The sequence below is a fragment of the Buteo buteo genome, chromosome 5, assembly GCF_964188355.1.
Source record: "Buteo buteo chromosome 5, bButBut1.hap1.1, whole genome shotgun sequence".
NCBI lineage: Eukaryota > Metazoa > Chordata > Aves > Accipitriformes > Accipitridae > Buteo > Buteo buteo.
Genome location: NC_134175.1, coordinates 36,463,649 through 36,482,492, shown reverse-complemented (window position 1 = coordinate 36,482,492; position 18,844 = coordinate 36,463,649). Strand labels below are relative to the sequence as shown.

Genomic DNA, 18,844 nt, shown 5'->3' with positions numbered 1-18,844 from the left:
GGGGGTGTCCTTGTGCCTCTTTCTTTCTGGCTGCTCTGGAAAATATTCTCTCTCAGGGTGTCCTGGGGCCTCTCCATCTTGCTAGCTTGGGATGAGAGCTTGTACATCAGCAGTGGGGAGGGCAGTGCTGTCACTCCCCTGCCACATTCTCTCATGCTGCCTCGTGGGCTTCTGGTCTTTTGGCCCCAGAAAGCACATGCCACTCCTTCTGATGTGATGTCCCTTTGTCCTAGTGTCACTGCTGAGCAGTCGCTGCTGGAGCCGAGCCATCCCCAGGATGAAGCGGAGGAAGAACTTCCTGATGGCCTGGATGAGAGCTGCAGTCGGGAGGAGGATGAGGACAGTGAGTGCTGGTTCCCTGGGGAGGGCTGTGCTCTGTGCCTCGAGGTGGGGAGTCTGGGGGCTGTCTGGGAGCTGGGGGTGAGCACAGCTGCCCTCCTGTCTTACATTCATGCTGTCATTTCAGGATGACCTAGAGATTGTGCTGAACCCAAAAGCGATGTAGCAGCATGGGTTCCTCTGGGGAGCAGGCTAGGGTTCACCACTACCCTCCAAAACTTAGCCATCTCCTCTCTGTGCAGGGCTGTCACCTCCACCCCTGCCCTGCCTTTTATGCCACCAATTAGTGGGCAAAACCCAGGATCCAAGGATTTGGGGCAGCTGGGAAGGGTCTGTCCCCTGGAGTATTTGTTTTTTCTCTTCCCTTCCTAACTCTGTGTGCATTCACTCCCCACGGAGACAAAACTTGAGTCTGTCCCCTCCTGTAGGTGACTCGGATGCTTCCTCTGTCGCTGGTCTGTCATTCAGTGGCTCCGTGGCTCTTGTATCCAGGTTAGTAGCTGTAAATAGTAAATTGAACTTGGCATCTTTGTCCAAACTTGTCCATCTTTGCCCTCCCTGGTGATAGAGGAGAGCTGTAGTGTGTGGGGGAATGAAGTGAAAGTAGCCACAGGCTTCCCAAGCAAAATGAACTTCCTTGCTACACTGCAGACCAAAGCTACCTCTCCTGCTACAGACAGTAGCCTGCAAAGTGCTGATGGTGCATCTACCACAGCAAAACAGGGGTCTTAATTTCACTGCCACTTCCAGTTTCTGGGTTAAGTTTAACTGGATTAAACCGTGCTCTTGCAGTGTTGCTGCCTTGCAGATGAAGCAGAGTGGAGGTGTCCTGGGCCAGAGGTTGCAAAAGCTCCTTGGGGTCTTGTGTCTCAGCACTGCATCCTAGAAAAAAAATCCTGGAGCCTGGGTTTTTCTTTAGATTTTGGAAGGAGGTTTCTCTGGGGAGGATTGGTCAGCCTGTGGTCATCTGAGCCCTGACTCTGTGACTCCTGGCAGACCTTTGTGGGACCTGTTCTTCCAACAATGGGAGTTGGTCCTTGCAGCTGTGCTGCCCATGGCACCAGGGCTGCCTTGGGCTTTGCTGTCTGCCTGACAACTTGCTGATTTCCATCATGCCATAACTCACTTGGGAGATGAGGAAGGCTTCCTGCAAGCAAATGTTGAACCTCAAGGTGCTGCAGGGCTCTGGGTATGCATACATGGTTGTGAAAGTCCTGCAGAGGTGACATAAATTGGACCAGCAGCTGTTTCTGGCAGGACGTGGCTGGTTGGTCTGTGGTGTCAGATGGGGGGGAAGCAGCGCTTGGGCCAAATGCCTTCTGTGGCAGGGACAAGGGGGATGTTGGCCACTTCTCTGTGCAGGCTGTGTGCTGGGCTGGCCTTGAAGCCTTTGCAGCTGTCTCCTGCCTTCAGTCTGTTGTGGGCAAAACCAGTTTTGTGCCAGGGAATGTTAATCAACATAATCTATTGCCAATGAACAAACTTTTAATTACCAATTCTGGTATTGAAAAAAATACATACAAGGATGTAGGGAAAACACCTCTTCTTCCCCTGTCCTGGTCTCCAATCCCCCCGCTGCAGCTACACTCAGTCCCTTCAGCAAGGCAAGGCGTGGCCTGGGAGATTGGGGTCAATGTGTTGTGATTCCTTTTCTTTTGCTGCTCTTTGTTCCTTGGTGGATTTCTCTGGTGTGGCTTCTTCCACTGGCTGCAGTGGCTTGTATTTGAATATATGTTCGTTATAAACTCCGTTTGCATCATCACAACCTTAATAGATATGTTATAAATTCTACCCTTCCTCCCAGGTGTTAGGGATTGCTGTGGTAAGAAGGTGTCCAGTCTGTAAAACTCCAGCCCTCTTCTCTGCAACACACCAAAACCAAGAGGGTTACAGCAGCTGAATCATATATGCATTACAACCTCCACCCCTTGTTCCTGTGGACTAGATTGTAGGGTTTGTCACGTAACAAACTCCACTCCTTGCCCCGGTAAAACACAAAACCAGTGGGGATTACAACACTTGGCATGCGCATTCATTGCAAGCTCACCTCCTTGTCACTGCAGACTGGGTTACTGACCTTAGTGCCCATTGCTTACACCACATTGCGATGATGCAAATTCCCAATACCAGGATCGAGGCTCCTTCTGGCTTCACCCTGTGCTACTTTTCACCTTTAGCCAACTGCCTACCGCTTCATCTCTCCTAGGAACTGCATTGAGGGCCTGGACCAGCCTGCTGAGGCTCAGGAGAAAGTGCTCAAACCAGCTCTTGTCTGCAGTTTATTCCCTAATGTGCCTCCAACCATCTACTTCAGTACTCGGGATGAGAGGGGTGAGCTGGGGTCTGTTGCCATGCAGGGTGAGAGTGGCCAGCCCATTATTAGCAAGCAGTGGTGCCAGCGCACAGCCAGGAGCTGGCCAGCAGTGGCTCCCTTTCACCCTTCCCGTGATGAGACCCAGCACTGCTGTGAGATCCAAAGGGCTGGAGTAAAATGATGGTTGCTCCCACAGCCTGGAGCATGAGTCAGGCTGCCACCAAATGTCCCAGTGTCCTGGATCTCCCCCAGCCGCAGAGTCTTCTGCTCCATGCTAGTTCTGCAAAGGGGGCTACGCACCCTCCTCTGCAGGCCTGGTGCCTGTGCAGCAAACCATAAGAATTTCTCTGTGTGCAGCTGTAGAAAATCCGGGTATTGTGTTTGTTTTCATTCTGTCCTTATCTTTTTGCCTTCCTAGTGGAAAAGCTGCCTTGGGAGCAGAGGAAGCTGCTGCGATGGAAAATGTGCACAGTCACGCCAAACATAGTGAAGCAAACCGTTGGCAGGTCCCACTTCAGAGTCAGCAAAAGTAAGTTGTGGGAGGCTGTTAGCATCCAACACATCATTTCCTCCCTCGCCTCCAGCCCATGGGCATGAGAAGGCAGACCGCTTGAGAAGAGCAGAGCAGGAGCGATACAGGCTTGGCACTGCAGGATGCTGGGTTCCCATTTCTGCCTGTCTGACTCGCAATATCCAAGTTCTGTGGGTCCTGACAAGGCCTGATCTCCCTCTTGGCTTGTCTCTGGCGTAGGCCACAAGGACTTACTCCTGGGTTGTCAGGAGCTGAGGCGGTGTGTGGGGTGGCAGAGCTGTGCTCCGGCTTGTTTGAGCTGTGCCTCTAGATGGTGCTGCCACTCTGAGGCTGGCACTCATCTGGTGCCAACCCCAGCGCCGCTGTCCCTTGTCCGCATGTGCTGAGGAAGAAGCCATCCTCTTTGACCATAGCCGGAGAGTTCTTAGCATTGGGATCTTGTTGCTGCGTAGGAGATGTGTAGGAGAGAGCTGGGGCTGGGGAAGCACTGAGCATTTGCAGCTAAGATCCATACCCTGGAGTGTGATCTCCCTGCAGTACTCCTGCTTGTTTCATGAGACCTCTACGCAGACAATTTGGGGGCTATAGTGGGACACACAGGGCAGAGCAAGACCTAGGAACTCTTGCAATCCTACATGTCCCTCTGCAGTGCAGTGCCAATTAGCCAACTGCTTCATTCACCTGCTGTAAAGCAGGGAAGTCAGGGTGCTGGGGGATTAAAGCCATTCCTTTGACCCTCTGTCTGCCCAGATCCCCACAACAATCATGTTTGCAAGGATATGACCCACCTGGTTAACTGGATCCCACTCATAGCTCTTGGTTTGGCAGCCTTGCAGTAGCCAGTATGAGTGCTTTGTGCTATTGCTGTGCAGCATCCCTGGCACACTTCTGCTAGCCCCAGGAGATGGGGTGCTGGTGGGTTGAGAGGGTGTTGTGGGTGTCGGGGTACTCAGTCATGGATTTCTCTGTTTTTCCTGCAGAAAGCAATGACTGGCTGGGTTGCTGGGGCCACCACATGAAATCCCCCAGCTTCAGAGCTATCAGGGAGCACCAGAAGGTAGGAGATGTTTTGGGCTGACCTCCTTCACATGCATGGAGAGCATGTTGGGAGGAGTTTGGGTGCCCCTCTCTTCAGGGCCAGGTGTTTGTTGTGCAGGCTGTCCCTGCAGTGTCCCTTCCAGACCATGGCAGCTGGCATTCCTGTGCTGGCAGATGAGCCCAAGAGACAGACACAGCTGGGTGAGAATCCCCACTGTGAGGGTGGTTCTTGTACAGACTGAGGCTGTAGCCAAGCTGTGTTCACTTGTGAGCTCATCTAAATTCAGTCATTGTTGCTTAAAGCAGTCCTTCCTCTGGCAGAACTGAGTGGTAGGGCCAGTGCACTCCCTGCCAGCGCAGCCAGAGGGGATGTACCTAACTCAGATCACAAAAGGGTCAGGAGTGGCCCACGGCTTGGGGAGCATGTGAGGAACCAGAGGTTTGATATCTATCACACATATATATTTGTTCTGGAGAGCTGTTGTGCTCCAAACTGCTTGGTTTTGAGGCAGCATCCAGGTTTGGAAGCTAGCAGCCTCTAGTCGTGTTCCTGTCCTGCTGTGGGGTCTTTCTGTCCCCAGAGCTTATGTTGCATGGGCAGGACTCTGGCATACAGTTTAGAAGCAAGAGAGAAACCACTGGGGTGGAGGATACTGCCAGAGGAAGCTCAAAGGCTGGGGGTTAGTGCTCTGCAGCTGTTCAGACATCAGAAGGGATGAGGTGGCAGCTGCTGGCTTTGTAGCTGGTGTGGGTCACCGTGTGGGTGTTTATCCCTGCAAAGCTTCGGGAGCAGGTGGGTCCTGTCTTGGTGCAATCCTGGGAGGGGAGCAAAGAGCATTACCCTGCACTGTGTTCAGAAAGGATGTATCCTCTGGCCAGGGAGCAGCAAGGGGTGGGCAGGGAGGTGGGGAAGAAGGGAGATCTCACAGCATCTGGGTTCCTTTCCAGCTAAACCACTTCCCTGGTTCATTTCAAATTGGGAGAAAGGACCGTCTGTGGCGCAACCTGTTGAAGATGCAGGCTCGCTGTGGGAAGAAGGAGTTTAACTTCTTCCCCCAGTCCTTCATCCTGCCCCAGGACATCAAATTACTTAGGAAAGCATGGGAGGAAGGAGCTAGCCACCAGAAATGGATTGTGAAACCAGTAAGTGCAAAGCAGAGCTCAATTCTCTGTCTCATTGTAGCTGTAGGGAGAAGATCTGATCCCTTCTTGTTTGTGTTTTGCAGCCAGCATCAGCAAGAGGCATTGGTATCCAGGTCATCCACAAATGGAGCCAGCTCCCCAAAAGGAGACCGCTGCTGGTACAGAGGTGAGCGAGTGTCATGGTTTAACCCCAGCCAGCGACTAAGCACCATGCAGCCACTCACTTACTTTCCCCCCACCCAGTGGGATGCGAGAGAGAATCGGGGAAAAAAAGTAAAACTCATGGGTTGAGATAAGAACAGGTTAATAGGACAGGAAGGAAAAAAATAATAATGACAGTAATAATAATAAAAGAATTGGAATATACAAAACAAGTGATGCACAATGCAATTGCTCATGACTCAGTGACCGATGCCCAGTTAGTTCCCGAGCAGCGATCCCCCCAGGCCATCTCCCCCCAGTTTATATAGTAGGCATGACGTCACATGGTACGCAATACCCCTTCAGCCAGTTTGGGTCAGCTGTCCTGGCTGTGTCCCCTCCCAACTTCTTGTGCCTCTCAAGCCTTCTTGCTGGCTGGGCATGAGAATCTTGACTTAGTCTAAACATGACTTGGCAGCAAATGAAAACATCAGCGTTATCAACATTCTTCTCATACCGAACTCAAAAACATAGCACAATACCAGCTACTAGGAAGACAATTAACTCTATCCCAGCTGAAACCAGGACAGTGAGGGAAAGCAAGATTGACACATAGCCTGGGACCTCCTAGCGTCTCTGGCCAGATATGGGCCGCTACCACTGTGTGGCAGAGCAGAAGCACCTGATTTTCATCTGGAAACTTCTCGACTGCCTGGTTGTAATGCTGCTGCTGGAGGTCTGGCTCTGTCAGCTGCAGCTGGGCTTATCAGAGTGCTGCTGTCTCTGTGTAGATTTTTGAGGTCTTGGGTACAAACTGGCTCCATGGGCTTTCTGGAGCTTCTGTCTGTCAGGTGATCAGCTTCAGCTCTGCTGTGATCCTGCTCCCACTGCTTTGTACTCTGGGTTTTGACATCTCTGGAGGCAAACAAACTTCATCCAGTGCCCACAAGCACAGTTGGAAGAGAAGTCCCAGGGAAGAGGTGGCAATTGTTAAAGATTTGTTCTTATCCAAGTTGGAATGAGTCAGTGTGTGTGGCCTCTGTGTGTATGGATGTTGGTCAAAGGATTTTCTTGAAATAACAGGATTTTCAGAATCTCCTTTTCCTTCTGCAGAAAAATGGAATAGCTTATCTTGGTTTGAGGCTGATTTCTGGGAAAGTTCTTGTGAGGGCAGGAAAACTGTCTGGTGTTTGGCAGACAGGGAACTGCTGTGTTGGCTTGTCTGTTCTCCCTGTCCGCTTCCCGTGCAAAGTGATAAGCTTTCCTACGGAAAATCATGAACTTCTGGGGCGAATAATCAAATGATTTGGATGAAAATTTCCAACTGTTTCTGCTTACTGAACCAAACCATCTGTGGCCCACTGCATGTCTTAGATGTTCCTGAATATTGTGATCAGTCTTGTGGGTGTAGAAAAGCTACTGTGCTTTAGAGCCAGGGAAAATCTCTTCAAAATGGAACTGAGCAGAGAGGTATACTGCTCATGTGCTGCAGGATCTTCCTGTGCATGGGAGAGCTTTTTTCTCTCTCATTTTTACTGTGATGCACTTAACTTGGAAATGCTGTGCCAAAGGGCTTCTGCCTTGATCCCTGGTTTTGCCAAGTCTTCTGAGGTGGGGGCTAGAGATGTTCCTGCACATGGAAATCGTAACCCTTCCCCGGTGCTTCCTTCCCTCTGCAGATATCTGCACAAACCCTACCTCATAGGCGGGAAGAAGTTTGACCTGAGGATCTACGTTTACGTCACTTGCTACGACCCCCTCAGGGTCTACCTGTTCAAGGATGGATTGGTTCGCTTTGCTAGCTGCAAGTAGGTTGTACAGGAGAGCGGTGCTGGGGGGGCGACCTCAGGGCTGAAGCATGTGTGACTGTGGTACCGGCCTCAGCTGGGGCAGGAGGGAGTCATGCTGTATACAGTGATGCTTAAAGCTGTAGTTTGCTTGCTTAAGAAGCAGTCTGGAAACACATGGGGTCACTGCAGGTGACAGTGTTGAAAAGGAATCTGAGACGATGCTTTGTTCATCCATGCTTCCCAAGGCAAGATCAGCTCAGTGTAAAGCAGTTCTTGAAATATGCTGTCTGTGCTTCATACTGCATAAGAGCTGGCATACCAGAAACTGAGATGTTTCTTCCAGTTTTGGCTGTATTGCCTTGAACTGCTGCAGTTCCATCAGTGCTTTTGCTCACCGATGCTGTGGTCTTTTCTTAAGGACATGCTGTGAGGGTGGGATTGCATCTCACTGCCCCAAGGCAGCTTCCTCTCTGTATCATGCTTTGTCCTATCAGCTCTGGGCCCATGGGGACAGAGAGCTCCAGGCAGCCTGGGAAAGGGAGGCAGCAGGGCTGGTGGATGGCCAAGAGTGGTCTGAGATGAGAACAGAGTTTCTGCCTGCCCCATGGGCCTGGGGGCAGCCAGTTCAAGCTGACTGCTTGTGCTCCTATTGTCTCATCCAGGTACTCCTCCTCAATGAAGAGCCTCAGCAACAAGTTCGTGCACTTGACCAACTACAGCGTGAACAAGAAGAACACGGAGTACAAGTCCAACTCGGATGAGACTGCTTGTCAGGGACACAAATGGTAGGTGCTGTTTTTAGGGCAGTTATTCTATTCCCTGTTAAGTCAGTCTTTTCAGTATTCCAACCCAAAACTTGAAGGTGCTTCCTGTGTTGTCTGCTCCCTCTTGGGGAAACTGGAGAAGCAGAGTGATTTTAGCATGGGTTAGTGTCGATGGAATCTGGGCAGTCTCCCTGGCTTGTGACTCATCCTGGCTGCTGCTGCTTGGGCTGTGGTTGCTGTTCATCCCGCCTGTGTCTGTGCCGTTCCCTGCTTCCAACGCTGCTCTTATCTGTGCTCATTCATCCCCTTGCCCTGTTGCAGGGGCAATGGGATGTGGTTAAAGCAGAATCTGATTTTTTGCTGTTAGAACTTGAATGGGTAATTGTGATGCTTAAATTGGCTAGATGGGAGCTTCTGCCCATCTCGCTCTTGACTTCCCTATGGAGGCAGAGAAAGGGACAGTCCTGGTGCAAAACTGATAATTTGTGTGTTAGTGTGAATAGGAGCAGCGGTGCCATTTCTAGGCATTTGGGAGGTGGGCTGCAGTCTTGCAGGAGTTCCTGTTCTCTGCTGTCCCATGGGTGGACTGATCCAAGGCCCCAGGCACTTGTCTCTGATGCCATAGCTGTGTTTGAACTCTTTTAAAAATAGTGCAGGATAGAGTTCTCAATTCATGGGCCTGGGCAGGGCAACTTCACTTCAAAGGGAGCTGCAGAAGGTGGTTTGCTGTGGTAGGATTGCTTTCTCAAACACGGACCTGCTGCACAGTAGTTTGTTCCTCTACTGGGACTTTGAGAAGGGGCTGTTGTCCCCCAGCAGTTGAAATGCCATGGAGGTGGGATTGTGTGGGTTTTTGGTACCGCCATGCAAATCAAAGCTGGCCGCTCCCACGTTAAAGATGAGAGTGGCTGTAATTCTCTCCATCTCTTGTATGCAGGAAGCGTGACCTTTGGATTCCTGGACATTAGCCACACAGTCACTTGAGCAATATCTGAGCATCCTTGGCTTAGTGTCAGGGTAGCTTACAATGCTCAGTGTGGTGTGGGAAACTCCTATAAAAGCAAAGATGCTTCCCCCTACCATCTTGTTCTCCATGTTTTTAAAAAAATTTTCTCCACACCTGAAGCCTTGGTGAAATGGCTCTAGCTAAAGAATTTACAGGGGTCTTGCTGGATTCTTGCTGAGCTGCTTTGTAGTGCTGCGGGGGAAGGCCTGCAGGGAGGGGAGGTTTGCTGAGGATGCCGAGGGGGAGGGAAGAGAAGATCTGGGCCTGACTTACCTTGCTCATGTGCTAATTTGGGACTTATTACTCCAGTGCTGGGACAAGTCTATGACAGATTTATGTTCCTAGTAGCTGGGCCTACAAGATCAGCGGCCAGGCTGCGGAGGGCAGCAACCAGGAGCTGAGGGGTTTGAGGATGGCAGAAGGGTGGCCATGCCAGGGAAGAGCTTTGTCAAGGCTCCCCTCTGCTGCTTTGACTCCCCTTGCAGGGCTGGGCAGCAAGAGGCTACAGAGCTACCTCCTTTGCTTTTTCTCTCCCAGGGCACTCAAAGCTCTCTGGAGTTACCTGACCCAGAAGGGAGTTAATAGCGAGGCCATCTGGGAGAAGATTAAAGACATCGTTATCAAAACCATCATTGCGTGAGTCCTGGCACCCCTTGCTCTGTGCCTGGCTGTGGGGTGCACCCTGGCCCGTTTGGCTCTCCAGTCCCCTGTCAGCCCAGTGCTTTTGCTCTTAATCTAAATGCTACCACTTCTTTTGGCTTCAGTATTTCTCTCTGGATCCTTCCTTTCATACTGTTACTTATGCTCATGCTGCAGTAGCTGCAATGGGTAAATAGACCTTATATTTCCTGGGTCTGCCTGCAGTGCAGGGGAGGAGGTCAGGAGGCTGCGGTGTACCCAATACTCTGCACAGCTTGCCACCCACTCCCCTGCTTGACCAGGGTGCCTGAGAAGAAGGGTCCCCTGGTGCAGGATAGATCTTGTGTTCAGAGGCAGATCCTGCCTGACAGAGCAGGGATGCTCAGGATGCAATGCTGGATCCATACGCAGTGCAGCAGCAGCAGCTCACAGGCCTGAGTTGGTCTCTCAGCCTACCCGCTCCCGCAGCATGTGGCTGCATACGCTCTCAGAACTGGCAGCGTGTGCCTTGAACAGCCAGAGCTCCGCTGTCTGACTGTTGGAAACAAGCATTTTTTCCTTGGCTTGCAGATCTGAGCCCTACGTGAACAGCCTGGTGAAGATGTACGTGCGGCGGCCGTATTGTTGCCATGAGCTGTTTGGGTTTGATATCATGCTGGATGAAAACCTCAAGCCCTGGATCTTAGAGGTCAACATTTCCCCAAGGTAAAGCAGATTCTGAGCCACAGCAGAGTGGATAATGGCCTTTCTTTTACCACAAAGTGAATTTGGCTCGTGATGTCCCCTCCACCCTGTGCTGAAAGACTGTGGGCTTTGAAGCCTCCCTCTCCAGATTGCAGGAATCAAAGTCCTCCCTGTCTGCGAAAGCAACATCCATCGGCAGCTCAGAAAGCTTCACTGGGCATGCTCCAGCTAGAGCCAGGGAAGACTATGTTAAAAAAGGAAGGCCAAGGAGGGATGTGTCATGTAGGGAACGGGTAATGGCAGAGATTTCTTCTTTGCGTGGGCAGAAGTGATCAGCGGCTCCACTGCCTCGTGCACTGTTTCTTGCTTGCTGGCAGCACCCGGCCGCGCGGTGTTGGCTGTGCAGGCAGGGCTGGGAGCTGCAGTGTGCCTCAGTACAGCCTCTCCTGCCTGCAAGAGTGGATGGGCATGAGCTGGACACAGAGCTGTGGTCCCACACAGGGCTCTGGGGATGGGTTTGCTGGTTTCCAGCAAATCTGGGAAGAGGTGGAGAAATGAACCGTTTCTGGTGGGGAGCCCCTATTCAAAGAGCTGTTGTCAGGATTTTTCTCTCAATGTCTCCTGGCTGTCTGTGATGGGGTGAGGGACAGGCTGGGTTTTGTATCCTGGTCAGTATTAACCCAGGGAGTGATCTTGAGGCCGTGGGGCTCAGCACCTCAATTCTAGCACTCAGTGATGCTTCTTCCCCACAGCCTCCACTCCAACTCCCCACTGGACGTGAGCATCAAGGGCCAGATGATCCGGGACCTCCTCAACCTCGCTGGCTTTGTTCTGCCCAGCACGGACAGCATGGTCTCAAGGCCACAGACAAGAAGTGGCTCTACCTGCAGGTCAGCCTCCTTCTCTGTCAGAGGCAGGCTTTTCTCCTGGGGGATTTCATCTGGGGGCTGCTTGCAGCCTGGCAAATGCTAGTTTCTATGCTGTTGAGAGCCTGTGCTTGCTGGTCCTTCAGCTATGGGTCTGAGGGACTTGCATCATCGCTTGGGTATCTGGTTCCTCCGGTCTCTTCAAGGCAGAAGGATTTATGCCCTCTCTGCAAGTCCATAGTTGGAAGTGAGGCCAGCATAATTTGTGCTTGCTCTGCAGTTGGTCGAGTTGTGCTCTCTCCTCTTTCCCCCTGCCAGAACTAACGCAATGCTGAGCCTCACTGCCTCTCCGTTTGCTTGGAGGGCTGGCTGACTGTGTTGGGTCTGGATCCGCTTACCCTCTACCCCAGGGCTGACATGCTGCTGCCTTGAGCAAGAAGAGCACCTGTTATTTTGCAAAGGCTGGAGTGACCTGTTCCTTAGGCAGCACTCCAGGTGTCAAAGGCTGTAGACCTATGCGTTGGGGGGTACACAGTCTTACCTTGCAGCTAACATGACTGTTTCTTGCATAAGGCTAATTCTTGGGCATGTGTCCACCCAGGCCCCTGCTCCTTCTGTGTTTCACCACAGCTTGGGCTTATACTGGTTTCAAACCTGACAGTGGGATGAAGCCAGTCCTGTTCCCTGTAGCAGAGTGGCTGCTGGCCGTATGTCACTGAAGGAGCAGCTTGCTGGGATGAGCATCAGCACACCCTGATGTGTGGGCATGCCGAAAAATGGGACTCTTGCCCTCCACCTGCCCTGTGCCTTCAGTGAAGGGAGAAGCTTGGAGCGTGGGCCTGTTCTAGCCGGGGAGCTCTCGCCAGCTCGTCTGCGGCACTTTGATCACACGCTCGTTTGCGGCTTGTGACAGAGGTGCTGAAGGGCAGGTGCCCTCGGAAGGACCTGCAAGGGATTAAGCGGATCCTTAACATGGTTCAGATCATGCATTACCAGAGTTCCTGCATCCAGGGGCAAGCTTGCTTAACCGTATCTCCTGCCCTGGAAAGGATATGAAGGGGTTTTTTGCATATGGGCATAATTCCAGTAGATCTATATGTTCCCCAAGCACCATGCAGCACAGCCGCTAGGCTCTGCTCAGCCTCAAGGCTCTGCTCTCCCTGTTTGGATCTGCACACAATTAATTATTTTTGCAGCAGAAGAACAAATTAGCTGTGTTGATATAAGGGTTACAAGATGTTGGACAAGTATCTCCCAGACTCTGGCATCCCCAAATGGTTCAGTTGGGTGCTTAAGAATAGTTAAGTTTAGATGGTTGCTGGTCAGATTGTACAAAAGCCAGGATTTCCCATGGCCTGTGGAGCTGGAGCTGAATTCGAGTCTTAAGCAGTCTTGGGTGTTGCAGGAGGAAGTTTTTGATCTAAGAGTTCTCTCCTTCCTTGCACAGTACCAGTACTGAGTACTCGTACCCCCAGCCCTGTGGTTACAGTTAGGAAGCTGCGTTCCAAGTGGGATGTAAACATGAAATCCCACCGGGCTTCAAGTGCTGTGAATCGGGTCATGGTGTGTCTTTGGCCCTCTTGCATCCTATGTGGGTGTAAGATGATGGTTCACCTTTTGGTTGAAGGAACACTGAAATGCCTTAGCGAGGAGCTGGCAGGGCCCTCCCTGTTCCCCTGCCCACATCCCTCCTGGGTCCTGTGCTGATGCGCAAGGCTGTGGGTGCATCACTGATCTTGGAACTAGTGAAATCCGTGGAGAAAGTGTTCTCTTCTCCGTGGCATTTTCCTGAGGGTGTCACTGCTCTCACAGAAGTTGCTGGGAGCAGCTCTGCCATGGCAGAACTTTGTCTTCTCTGCCTAAATGCTCTACTGCCTCTTCTTGTGTCCTCAGCCTGGGCAGTGCTTTGAAGGAGAAGCCCAAGGCAGCACCTGAGCATTTCATAGCAGAGAAGATGAAGAAGGCCTATTACTTGACGCAGAAGATACCTGACCAGGTATGACACAACCTCCTCTGATACTTGTGCCATCCTGCCAAGCCACTGTCCCAACCAGTCCCACATGTCTATCCCATGTTCCTCTCCAGATTGTGCCCCTCTGTGGGGACAGCCAGATGATGGGGAGCACTTGAGCTCCAGTGAGTTACAAAACAGCTGGTCAGAAATAAATTGGATTTGCTTAAGCCACTGCTGCACTGGCTCATCTTTACATTAAAATAGGCATGTGCTGAGGGGCATGTTACTCACCAGTCCCCAAACAGGGTCTGAGCACTGCCTGTTCCTCCTTGTGTCTCTGCGCAGCTCTCATAGCCTTGGCCTGCTGACCCCGTGCAGGTTAGCAGGGATGCTTGCCTTGTGTGCCACGTGGCAGCGTCTGTAAGAGAGGTTGGGCTGCAGAATTGGGGCATGTTCTCAGCTCTGTGCAGTGTTGATGTCACCACTGAGCCTAGATTTCTTCATTTTCCACGTGGTCTGTGTCCCAAGATCTCAGACACATGGAGACTTCTGCCTGAGAGGGTCTGAGGAGTGGGAAGGTGAGAAGGGGGACCGACAAACTGTAGTTCAGTTCTCCCTGACCCTGCGTTGGTCTTATCTGCAGGATTTTTATTCTTCTGTCTTGGACATCCTGACCCCAGATGATGTTCGCATCCTGGTGGAGACAGAGGACGAGTATTCCCGGCGTGGGCAGTTCGAGCGGGTGTTCCCTACCCACATCTCCATGCGGTACCTGCGCTTCTTCGAGCAGCCTCGTTACTTCAACATCCTGGTGACCCAGTGGGAGCTCAAATACTACTTGAATAAACACAAAGGTAACTGCCATCTGAGAGCCTGGCACAGTCACCTGAGTCAGACAGGCTGCCTGCCGGCAGTCATGGGAGACTTCTGAGCGATGCATGTTGAGGGAGTGCTGCCTGCCTGCACACTAGCCACAGAAAATGTGTTACCCTCCCAGACTGCTTCAAATATCACAAAAAGCTTGTTCTGAGTTGATCAGAGGTGCTGACTGTTCTGGTAAACACAGCACCATCACTTCTAGGTGCCCTGGGGCTGAAGCAGGCTGGGCTTCTGCCTTCAGCCTGTAGCTCTGGCCTCTTACTGTGTTCCTCTGCCTTCTTTTGAAGGAGAAACAGCTGGAGTTGCTAGGCTTTGCTCCTTACAGGTGATCTGTGAAGTGAAGGAAAAATTGGGCCTATTCCCTGGTCTCCTGCTGCTTTCTAATTGATGAAAAACTGTCAGCGTGCACACAGAGAAATTTTTCCTAAACACTAGAAATCTAGCTATGATTTCCACCTTTCCAGGACACAACTCTGTATTTTAATAAAAAACATCCTTTAATGAGACATAGCTGGGCTGGACCAATTCCTTCTTACCCAGGGCTGTCTCTATCAGGGCAGCAGTAGAGGCTCTTCAGGAGAGACATCAGTGAGGTCTAGTGTGAGGGGTTAGAGAACATAAAGAGTCTGTGGCTCAGGGCTCTCCATCCAGCATCTCATTATAGCTGGAGAGGCTTCTGCAGGAGCGAGCCCTCCACTGAGGTGACTGTATGTGTGCTCCTAGCCTGGCTGTCATGCAGAGGGGAAAAAAACCCCCCTTTTGTCACTTTTCACTGGTATTAGAGCAAATATCAAAGGGGTCAGTAACAGTCTTTCACAGAGAGACACAGTAACCTCATAGCCTTCTCCAGCTGCACTGTCGGCATGTGTCATCCTTTGCCTCGCTAATACCTTTGCTGGATGCTCTCCTGTCAGCTGGAAGAAAGAACCTGTCATCATCCTCACTGAAGTGCTGCCCTGAACTTTGCTGCTCAGGCCAGGGTCCTGGTTCAGGGAACCACCTTCCCTGAAGCAGCCCAACAAGCAGATTTGCTCTACCCCCTCATTGCTCTTCACCTCTGAGCAAAACCCAACCTCCCCCTGGCCCCTTCCCATTCATGTATGTTCCACACAGCCCTCCTCTCCCCCCGGCCAGCAAGGTGCAAAGCCCGGGCTGGTGCATAGAGCCAGGGCAGGGCTTCTGAGCTGCCCTGGTCCTCTCAGCCCCCAACACATGGGGTTTTTTTCCAAGGTCCTGGGGCTTGCTGAAAGGTCACTGAGGAGCAGAGTTTGGACAGCAAGGATTCCTCCTATAGCCAGGGCTGGTATCGTATAGCAAACCACAGTAACCCCAGCTGGATAGCATCAAGTTCCTGGCCATTGCTGTGCTGGTTCTTAAATCTCAAGGCACCTTAGCTTGTGCTATGGCTCTAAGGCCCTTAAAAAAGTAAACAGGAAGGGAGCGGTCCTGGATTTCTCAATATTTCTGGGTTAGCAGGGAGCAGGGAGCTTGGCTGTAGTGGGGACAGCTAGCAGGAGGCCTTGGAGGAAGTGGAGCCTGTTCAGTGCAGTTGGACACATGGCTCTGCTTCAAGGTGACCTCCCTGTGCTCTGGAGCAGCACGTCTTGTATGTGGCTGGAGGAACAGTCCCTTCCAGTCACACCACTGGTGAGCCTGGTCCGTGCCAGCCTCACCCTCTGTCAGGGATGGAGACCAGGTCTCAGCCCACATCGAGCTCCGAATGGATCTGTGCAGGGAGAAGGTGATGCGCTGGGATGCTGCAGCTGATCAGTGCCGTGCAAGGTGGAAGTTGCCAGAACTGCCCTCCTGTGCGAAAGGGGCTGGTGACAGCAAAGCTGCTCTACATTTGCACTATAGGAACTTTAACCGGTGCAGCCCAAATCAGGTGCTGCCGTTGGCAGGCACCGGGCTCAGGGGGACAGCCAGTCTTGTCTAATTCGGCAAATCCCGTGTTGCCCCAGTTTCCCTGCTTAGCTGAGCCTGCTGCACGGTGCGTCTGGCTCCCTGGGAGGAAGGTAGGCACTGCGGCAGCCCATGTGCTGGCGCTCGCTAGTGTTTGCTCATACAAAGGGTGAATGCCCTTGGTTTACCCCATGTTTGCTGGGGCTCAGGCACGTGTTCAGGTAGTTATTGCATAGTATGTACTGTGCAGTCAGTTCACTTGGTGCAGCATATTTGTGTGCCCCAAGCTGGGAAGGCTTAACTCTCTGCAAACTTGGTCGTTTGTTCTTGCTTCTTGTCTTTTCTGTCAATTCCCAGGTCTGGAGCTACTGAGGAACTGGTGTGTCAAAGGGTACCACACTGGGGCAGGGACGGATTTGACCCAGATGGTGCGTATGGCTGTGGGTAAGCTAGGGAAAGGTGGTTGGTTTGCCTGGGAAGAGTTAGGCAGAGAGCCTGCTTGTTCTGCTTCCTGTGGCTCCTGCCCTACCTGTTTGCCCTCTTCTTCCCTCTCTAACAAGGCCTCAGGAAGTCTGGAAAAACCCACGCTTCTCTATCTCCCACCAACATGAAGTCCTCCCAGTATATCAGATTTGCAAGTACTTCACATCTGAATATCCTTGGGTGCACTGGGCACAGCCCTACATATTTGGCACCTTGCCTGCCCTTTATTCCCCTCCGCGAGGGAGCCATCTCCGTCTGTCACTCCTGTGCCTTAACAGCAGGCTGATCCAGTGAAAGAAACCCACTCTTTTGACCTCGAGATGCTCTGCTCCCACTTACAGAACAGGGATTCATTAAGCAGAGAGCAAAGACTGCTCTGTTTGCTATTCTGGGAACAGTCTGGTGGCAGTGACGATGCACAGCAGTGTGAGGCAGTTCAAGCTGAAGCGCACTAGGGCAGCCTATGGCAGAGCCCAGCAGGCTTGAGGGATTTTTGCTGCGACTTAAATAGCCATTTGGTTGTCTTTCTCTCCTCCTGCAGTGGTCGTTGCCAAAGTCTTTCTTCCTCCAGAGGAGCAGCGTTCAATCAAATGGCTTCAGCAAACTGGAACTGGGCAGGCTGGGGTGAGTTTGCACTGGCTGTGACGTGCATGGTGCTCAGTGTGGCTTTAGGACTGGTGTCCTCCTGAGAGAGAACTGGCAGCAGGGAAAGCAGCTTTGTTTAAGGGGGGGAGAAACAGGTTGGCTTGCAGGCTCTGAAGCCAGCCTCTGCTCTCTGAAGAGCCAACTGGTCGGGCTGGCATGATGTCTGTGCGACAGGGCATGTCTCCTTGGCACTGTATGCCCAGCTTGGGTGGGAGTAAGGCTCGGAACAGCCAGACTGGGTGATGTTTGGGGTTGTCATGGTCAGGACATGCTGACAAGATGTTCCCCACAGGGACCTGCACCAATTCTGTGGGCTCTGATGTGACCAGCAGTGAGCAGAGGCTCTCAGCTGCAGCAAGGGGCTGGGGGAGCAGGCAGGCCTCTGCCAGCTTCCCCGAGCAAAGCTGGGCTGCAAAATGGGTGCTGCTGGCCCTGACAGCTTCCTGTGGAGAGTTGGAGGACTGGGGTTCGTCTGGGTGAGCCAAAGTGGAGGGAAGGCACACCCCTGGTCTCGGGTGTTAAGGGAAAGGCATCCCTGCTCCTGTGCCCAGGCCAAGATGGAGTTGGGTTTATGTGCAGGCAGGGAGATCAAGCTGTGACCCTGAAGTCCCATCAATGTCTTGGATGTCTGTTGGGGTGAGTGGTGCTGCCTGGGACGGGAGACGGAGTAGGGGAGCCTGGCAGCCCTGTCTGCAAATCTGTGTGTAGTGCTACTGCAGGTGAATGTTGCACCATGGCCCTTTTGATCCTTTCTCGCTGTTCCTGAGCAGCATGGGGTCTCCTTTCTCCTGCAGCACACTACTCCCTTCAGCTGATGAAGACCTCACAAGATGCCTGGAGCCCAGCCCTACTCAGAGCTTACCTCTCAACAAGTGCGCTGATGGAGCCGACCAGAAACCTGCTGGCTGTCTCTCAGACACTGCCCTGGTGATATGACCAGGCAGCTGCTGTCCCTCCCTGGGGACAACCCAACCTACCTCAAAGGAAGAGACAGGAGCTGGCTCCGGAGAGCAAGGACTGTGGGAGCCCTCTGTGCTGCACACTTACTTGTGGGGCTGTTTTTAGAGAGGAATGTTTTACTGGGCAAAGAGGAGAGCTGTTTGACTTCCATTTTTAAAACAGACGGCAAAACCTGAGGAAGTGGGGTTTGTCTGGCCTTTGTCCTAGGCTGCTCTTAAAGCCTGATGTGGTGGTGGCGGTTTCTTTGCTGCGTAGGAGCTGGCTGAGCTTGGAGCCAGCCTGGGCTTCCCATCCCCAACCAGCACAGGCTGAGTCTTTGCTTGCCTGTGTCTCTGTGCGCTTGTCCTGAGCCGCTGGGAGCCAAGTCTGCTTCTGCCCTGCTGCAGCCTGGCCCCTGGAGAAAAGTCCCCAGCCACCACCCTGCTCCTCTGGAAGGAGGAGGGCATGGGACTTTCAACTGACCCATTTCATCCTTTCTGAACATCTGTGCCAACATCCTGACCTCCCCCAGCCTCAGGGCCTGGGGGAAACTTTGGGCTTGCACATCGCTGCTTGAGAGAGACCACGGGTACCAGCGTAGCTCCAATTTGTTGTGGGGACAGTAGGGCTACCAGGGAGGGAGCATCTACTCTGGGCTGTCGGCTCTCCCAGGTGATCTACAGCATGTGTGCAGGGACTGCAGGCTGGTGCTCTTCTCCTGGGCTCTGCTCTCTATTTTCTCATCATTTCTCAAGGATTTCTATTAAAGTTTAGCACTCAGCTGCT

At 52.3% G+C, this 18,844-nt stretch overlaps 1 protein-coding gene across 4 annotated transcripts in view; it reads left to right on the top strand.

Annotated features, from left to right (window-relative positions):
- TTLL4 (tubulin tyrosine ligase like 4) overlaps positions 1–18,844 on the top strand; it is a 27,841-nt gene extending 8,997 nt beyond the window's left edge. For 3 of the 4 annotated variants that reach the window (XM_075028638.1, XM_075028639.1, XM_075028637.1), the window contains 17 exons: positions 234–343; positions 768–831; positions 2,546–2,670; positions 3,072–3,182; positions 4,166–4,242; positions 5,172–5,366; positions 5,450–5,532; positions 7,187–7,315; positions 7,960–8,082; positions 9,605–9,703; positions 10,277–10,411; positions 11,143–11,280; positions 13,150–13,252; positions 13,854–14,064; positions 16,349–16,419; positions 17,016–17,098; positions 17,914–18,844. In XM_075028638.1, coding sequence (XP_074884739.1) covers positions 234–343; positions 768–831; positions 2,546–2,670; positions 3,072–3,182; positions 4,166–4,242; positions 5,172–5,366; positions 5,450–5,532; positions 7,187–7,315; positions 7,960–8,082; positions 9,605–9,703; positions 10,277–10,411; positions 11,143–11,280; positions 13,150–13,252; positions 13,854–14,064; positions 16,349–16,419; positions 17,016–17,098; positions 17,914–18,055 — 1,999 coding nt within the window. In that variant the 3' untranslated portion in view covers positions 18,056–18,844. Of the gene's footprint in view, positions 1–233; positions 344–767; positions 832–2,545; positions 2,671–3,071; positions 3,183–4,165; positions 4,243–5,171; positions 5,367–5,449; positions 5,533–7,186; positions 7,316–7,959; positions 8,083–9,604; positions 9,704–10,276; positions 10,412–11,142; positions 11,281–13,149; positions 13,253–13,853; positions 14,065–16,348; positions 16,420–17,015; positions 17,099–17,913 lie in introns of those variants that run through there. The other variant, XM_075028640.1, reaches the window with a different exon arrangement.